Raw genomic sequence first — 7,028 nt, forward strand, 5'->3', positions numbered from 1 at the left:
TGCATTATTTGAAAAATCTTCACAAAGCATTTAGATGATAATTAGTAACACTGATACAGATAAGAAAAAAAAAAACAAATTAATGATACTTTACACTGCAACCGATCTTCTCATACAACAAATATTCAATTCAAAATGAAATTAAACATGAGAATATTTTTATGATACAGGTAACAAGCATATTTTAGAAATAGACCTCTTAAGGGTCCCGTGCTGGGTTTTCACTTCTACAACTCTGATTTTCTTATCAGTGCCATAAAACACTTTAAGTATTCTCCCATTAACCATTTATTAGCTGGTAAATTATCCTCAATAATTAAGACTAGACTACCGATTTTGACATTGTCCTTTTCGAATCTCCACTTGCCACGTTGCTGCAGTTCACTTAGGTAGCTTCGTTGCCACTTTCTCCAAATTAATTGTACTAATTTGGTTATTCTTTGCCACCTGGATAACCTATTTTCCTTTAAATTTGTCAACTCCAGTTCAATTATGGCGTTCATTGTTCTCCCTATCAGGAAATGCGCAGGTGTTAAAACTTCTAAGTCGGTTTCATCCGCGGATAGCGGAGTTATCGGTCTACTATTCAAAATGCTTTCATTTTGAGTGGCTATAGTATGCAATTCTTCGTAAGTTAAAGAGGCATTACCTACAGCTCTTTTAAAATGGTATTTAAACGACTTAATTGCTGCCCCCCAGAGACCACCAAAGTTGGGGGCTCTAGGCGGGATAAAACTCCACTCTATGCCTTCAGCGGATTGATAGTTAGCCAATTTTTCATCAGGATTTTTGAATAAATTTAAACATTTTTTTAACTCCTTGTTAGCGCCAACGAAATTCGTCGCGTTGTCTGAAAACAGTTTGGCACATTTGCCTCTACGCGCGATGAATCTCTTCAACGTGGCAATTAGAGACTCGGATGTCAAATCAGAAACTATCTCTATATGCACTGCTTTAGATACAAAACATATGAATAAGCAAATATACACCTTTAGAGAAATTGCTTTTCTTTGCTGTTTACATTTAATGAAAAACGGACCAGTTAGGTCAACACCAGAGCAAATGAATGCGAAATCTGGCACAACTCTTTCTCTAGGTAGATTTCCCATTATTTGCGTAGCAGCAATGGGTTTATTTTTAACACAAACAACACAATTATGAGTAATTCTTCTACATAGAGAACGGCCACACAAGGGCCAAACTTTTTCTCTTACACAGTTTAATAAACCATTTGGACCAATATGCAAATATTTAAGATGATATGTCGAAATAATAACAGAAGTTAAAGGACTATTTTTAGGGAGTATTGCAGGATGTTTTTTAAGAAAATTCAATTCAGTGTTACCTAATCGTCCTCCAACTCTTAAAACTCCATTTGAATCTAAAAGAGGGTTCAAATTTCTTATCTTACTCGTAGGAGACACCTTCCCGTGCAGTTTGAGACTCCGAATTTCTGATCCAAATTGCTCGTTCTGTATTACTCTCAACAGGAACCGCTCGGAGGCGTTGATCTCCTCATTGCTCAGAGGTCCTGAAGATCCTTCAGTAGGGTTTCTGCAATTCTTAGAAAACCTAAAAATATAACTTAATTTACGCACTATTGTAAAATAATTATTACTCAAGCCAATTAGTTCATGCACAAAATTGTTGGATGTTAATGTGAAGGCTTTTAAGGGATCTTCAACGTCTAAGCTTGAAGGCTTTTTAAGTTCACTTTGGAAGACACTCAGTTCTTGCGACACAGGAAAGTTTTGGTTAGGATACTCATTGTCATAAAGGAAATTAGGGCCTTTCCACCATAAATTTGTCTCTAAAAGTTTCACAGGGTCCAATCCTCGGGATATCAAGTCCGCGGGATTCATCTCGGATGGCACATGATTCCATTGGGACTTTAGCGTCAGTTCTTGTATAAGTGCAATTCTATTTTTCACGAATGTCTTAAGACTCGTTGGCTCCTTTTGAATCCATGCTAGCACAATCATGGAATCAGACCAAAGGTAAACTTTGTCTGTTTGCAATTTTAATGCGGAAAGTATCTTTTTCATTAACTTGGACAACAAGACTGCAGCACAAAGTTCCAGTCTGGGGATACTTAGGGCTTTAAGTGGGGCAACTCTAGATTTGCTAGCAACTAATTTCACATTTATGTCACCTGCAGAGTTGAGAGACTTACAATAAACGACCGCTCCATAACAACTCTCCGATGAATCAGCAAATCCATGAAATTCGAATGTTTTAGACTGTTTTATTGTAATGCACCTATCAACTTTAATGTTGTTCACACCTTTCAACGTGGAAATAAATTCGCTCCACTCCTGAGATTCTGCAGCAGGAAGTGGATCACCCCAGTCAATGTTCAATTTCCGCATAAATATTTTGGCCTTGGCTATGACAGGGTCGGCTATCCCTAGGGGGTCGAAAATTTTTGCAATGGTGGACAGAACTGACCGCTTGGTAAAAGTGTTGTTCTCATCCACTGATATTTTGAAGGTATAGCAGTCCTCTGATGGTCGCCAAATGACTCCTAAAGTTTCTGTTTCATCGGCGCTCGAAAAGTCATAATCGTTTTTACTTGGTGAAAGTTCCGGATGGCTAGCAGACCATTTGCGTAGACTCATACCGGCTTTATCGAGAATTGAAATCAGTTGCCGCCGTGTTTCCTTCGCTTCATCCAGAGAGGGTGCTGAATACAACACATCATCCATATAGAAGTTGTCACGTAGAAGAGGAGCTGCAAAGGAAAATTTATCCCCTCGTCAAGAGATAGCTGATTCAAACACCTTGTTGCTAAAAAACTAGCACTCACGGTGCTGTACGTGATAGTTCTCAATTCATAAGCTTTTGTTGGGCCATTCGCATGATCCTTCCAAAGGATTCTTTGAAGACAATGCTGCTTAGGGCTCACCAAAATCATTCTGTACATCATCTTTATATCCGCTTGAAACGCGTATGTGTGCCTTCGAAAGCTAGTCATTATGCTAAATAAGTCTTCCTGTATCACCCCACCATTATACTGGATAGCGTTAAATGAGGTAGCATTATGCGTCAAGCTAGAAGCGTTGAATACTACGCGAAGCTTCGTAGTACTCTTCTCGGGACGATACACGCCATGGTGTGGCATATAATAGGAACTTTCTGGTTCTCCTTCATCTTTAACTTCACTCATGTGACCAAGACTCTCATATTCATCAAGAAAGTTTTTGTAAAGTCTCAAATGTTCTTGGTCCTTTGATAACCGATACCACAGAGAATTCTGTCGTTTAAGAGCAATATCCCTTGACTCGCCTAAACACGAGGGTACTACGTATCTACCTTCTTTATTACGGAAATGTGTTTGCTCAAAATGTTCCTCGCAAAGGGTCGTTTCTTTACTTTTCGTTAACCCTACGTCTAAATTTTCAACTTCCCAAAAACTCTTTAATGTTTTGTTTAAATCATCCTCTAAAATTAATCCGCAATGCACATTGGTTGTATGCGAATCAATTAAACTACCACTCGCTACGTATCCGAAAACGGTATTTTGTAGAATTAATTTTGATTCGTGTAAATATATTTGTCCCGACCGTAATAATTCATAGAATATCTCCGCGCCTAACAATACGTCAATTTTATCAGGAATGAAAAAGGTTTCGTCAGTTAATCTAACATTAACAGGAACATTAACTGCTGCATTAAGAAATTTCGACGGCGTAAAATCAATTATTTTTTCAACTACTAAAAAGGTTAATTCCTTTTCAAAACTCTTATCTTTATTTGAAATCGAAGTCCTAACACACCTATTTATATTCATCGATGAATCATTCAAACAAGAAATTTGTGTGTTCATTTTTTCGTAAGGCAAATTAAGATTTTGTAAACAATTGCGATTAATCAAACATGATTGGGAGCCTGAATCAAGCAAGCACCTATCTTCCTGCCATAAGGAATTTTTATTCTTAATAAAACACTTAGCCGTACTCAAAAGAACAGTTTTTGTGTTTAAATTTATTTTTTTCATAACTGGTGGCGACTACAGACATATTTCCATCGGCGCCGTCTTGGGAAGAAGTGGAAGGGGGGATGGAATATTCAAAACTCAGCTGTGACTCTTGGTTAACAGGAGCAATAGCGGGTGATTTATTATTTCTGTTTTCTTTTGGAAAGTGGATCATTTTATTATGAGGTTCACCGCAAAAGCAATCCTTAAATTTACACGTTTGAAAGGAACATTTGACGGATAAGCATTTAAAACATAATTTATTACTCTCGACTACTTCTAATCTTTCATTAATGGACATATTTTTAAATTTCGAACACATATACAAGGCATGCTCATTAAATTTACAAATGACACATTTAGGATATTTTATTTCGGATAAAAACACATTAGAAATATTTTTATTAGAACGGAAGTCTCGATACCTTTGGGAATGATAATTTATATCTTGTTTTGATTTAACCTTGGAAGAAAGATAAATATCGCACTCTCTTCCTAGCTCTTGTGGTTTGAAAAATGATTCTCCCTGCCTTACTGCAATATGAGTCATTAATTCTCGGTCAAGTAGACCAAACATCTTATCCGAAATAATTAACTCGCATAATGTTTTAAAATCGCTAACCTTGCGTAATTGGCAATAGTATTCGAATGCTGCACTCAATCGTGAAGCAAACTGAAGATAACTTTCATGAGGCATTTTTTGCATTTTATTAAAATTGTTAATACATTCTCGAGGTGTTGGTTGAAATTCCTTCAACACGATTTCTTTAAGTTTATCGTAATCTGCTAGTTCTTGTTCACTTATATAAATCATTAAATTTTTCGCTTTTTCACCTAACAAATTTAGCAGTATTTCGGATTTTAATTCTTCGGGCACATTTTTCGTTTTAAACGCTTTCTCGAGGGATTGGAAAAACAAATTAAATGCTTCAGGTTTAGAGGAAACGGATATGGTAAGGGTTTTTATACTTTTTATTAAATCTTCGAGACGGTGCGGCGGCTCAAGCTCTCTAATAGTTTCTGATTTCGAAGAATTGTGCGATTCTTTTCGCGCATTAGATAATTTAATTTCTTTTTCTAACTGAGCGAGTTTAATTTTTTCTAACTCTAGTTTTGTTTGGTTATCTTTCTCTAACTGAGCTAATTTAGTTTTTTCTAACTCATAATTGTTTTTCTTTTCCTCAAGAATATTATCAATCAAACTCTGAACGAAATCACTATCGTTTTTATAAATCTCACTATTTTCAATTAGCTTATTTATATCAATAACTCTTGCCCCTTCTTGAACTTTTAAACTTAACTCGTCTGCGACGACTTTTAATTCGTCATTTTTTAGTTTATTAAGGGACATTTTTTAAACACACTAAAATAACTCAATATAAATAGACAAACTGAATAACTCAAAGTAAATTTTGCACAATGAATGAAACAAGGGAAATTGCTCTTACCTCAGAATTTCGGCTTCTTTTTTACTGTCACTCACTAAATATTTCACTCAAAGATAATATAAATTCCGTTGTTAAATAACACGAGCATTGTACACATAGTTTCGTTTCTCTATTCACTGTAAGAGATCTCCACAAATCACTAATTCGCCTCCGTGAGACTGGACCACATGTATTTGATCACTCTAATCGATAGCTCAAAATGTATTTTTCGTAAATAACAACACTGGTTTGCAATGGACTGTAGAACACTTTATTTTTAGAGATTCACGGACTACGTCCGCCATTCATGAAGTTCTCAAGGTATAAAAAAGTCTCTCTCAAAGGGGTGGCGCGGCAGTCGCACATGCGCGAACACATGTCATTATTATAAAATTTTGCATTTAAATATCGTTATGAAGGAAATATTGTAACATTTTTATTTCATTTTAACAAAATTTTCAGAAAATATTTCTATTATTGAGAGAAACTTTCTAATATTTCAGAAATTTTTTTATTTTTTATAAAAAATTTCTATTTTTTAAGAAAATATTTATGCTTTTGCAAAAAAATTTCCCTCTTAAGAAAATATTTTTTTTGTTTTCGTAAACAATCTGAAAGTTTTGTAAAAATGTTTCAATCTTTTTAGCAAAATTTGTATAGTTTTTCAGAAAATATTTTTATTTTTATAAAAAATTTCTCTCTTTTAAGAAAATATTTATGCTTTTGCAAAAAATTTTCTCTTTTAAGAAAATATATTTTTGTTTTCGTAAAAAATCCGCTAGTTTTGTAAAAATATTTCAAACTAAATATTTTCATTATTGAGGGAAATTTTCTAATATTTCAGAAAATATTTTTATTTTTTATTAAAAAAAGTCCTATCTTTTAAGAAAATATTTATGTTTCTGCAAAAAAAAATTTCTAGTTTTTCAGAAAATTCTATATATTTTTCTGAAACTTATTGTATTAATTATTACAGGGTGTAATTTTTTCTTGATAATATAAGCTTTTTCACCTGTGAAAATGATCAATAAAGACAAAATATATTTTAATAAAATAAATAACATTTTATTCAAAGTTTCATCCAAGCACTTCTGCTGGCATACATCATAGGTTTCTTAACAATTTTATTTTTACTATACAATTTTTTATTTATATCCAAATGGTCTGGTAATCGAACATCATTTAATGTTTTTAAAAATACATTTCTCCCCACTGGAGCTGATTTTCTATTTCGCAAAAAGTCATTTATAAGATTTACTATATTACTTCCAGGAGCAGCTTTATCTTCATGAATAATTTCACCTTTAGTGGTCCAAAGGAGAGATTCATTATTTTTTAAGAATTGATACATATCTTTAGCTTTTTCTTGAAATCGAACTGGAACAGCAGTTAGAATTTTTTCCTCCAAGTCTTCAGTTTCTTTTTTGACATTTGAAGAGATCTCTTCTGCAGACTCTACTAGAGAATCGTCTACGTTCGGAATTTCATGCTGATCGGTTTGAGGTTCTGGTTTATTCGGTCTCAAAATTGAAAAGTGGGTATACTTCTGCAATATTTGTAAATGCAGTGTTGCTTTCTCGTCATCTGCTAAGTCCGTTTTCTGTAGAATATTTTTCATTTGTCGA

At 34.0% G+C, this 7,028-nt stretch overlaps 2 protein-coding genes across 2 annotated transcripts; both read right to left on the minus strand.

Annotated features, from left to right (window-relative positions):
- Positions 1-227: 227 nt before the first annotated feature.
- LOC122273148 (uncharacterized) lies at positions 228-2,618 on the minus strand. Its single transcript, XM_071176885.1, has one exon. The coding sequence runs from the start codon at positions 2,616-2,618 to the stop codon at positions 228-230; it is 2,391 nt and encodes a 796-aa protein (XP_071032986.1).
- A 23-nt stretch (positions 2,619-2,641) lies between these two features.
- Positions 2,642-3,826, minus strand: LOC122273149 (uncharacterized). Its single transcript, XM_043057212.1, has one exon. It carries the CDS (start codon positions 3,824-3,826, stop codon positions 2,642-2,644), a length of 1,185 nt encoding a protein of 394 aa, XP_042913146.1.
- Between the last annotated feature and the right edge of the window lie 3,202 nt (positions 3,827-7,028).

Source organism: Parasteatoda tepidariorum, unplaced genomic scaffold (assembly GCF_043381705.1).
Source record: "Parasteatoda tepidariorum isolate YZ-2023 unplaced genomic scaffold, CAS_Ptep_4.0 HiC_scaffold_2686, whole genome shotgun sequence".
In the NCBI taxonomy this organism is placed as follows: domain Eukaryota; kingdom Metazoa; phylum Arthropoda; class Arachnida; order Araneae; family Theridiidae; genus Parasteatoda; species Parasteatoda tepidariorum.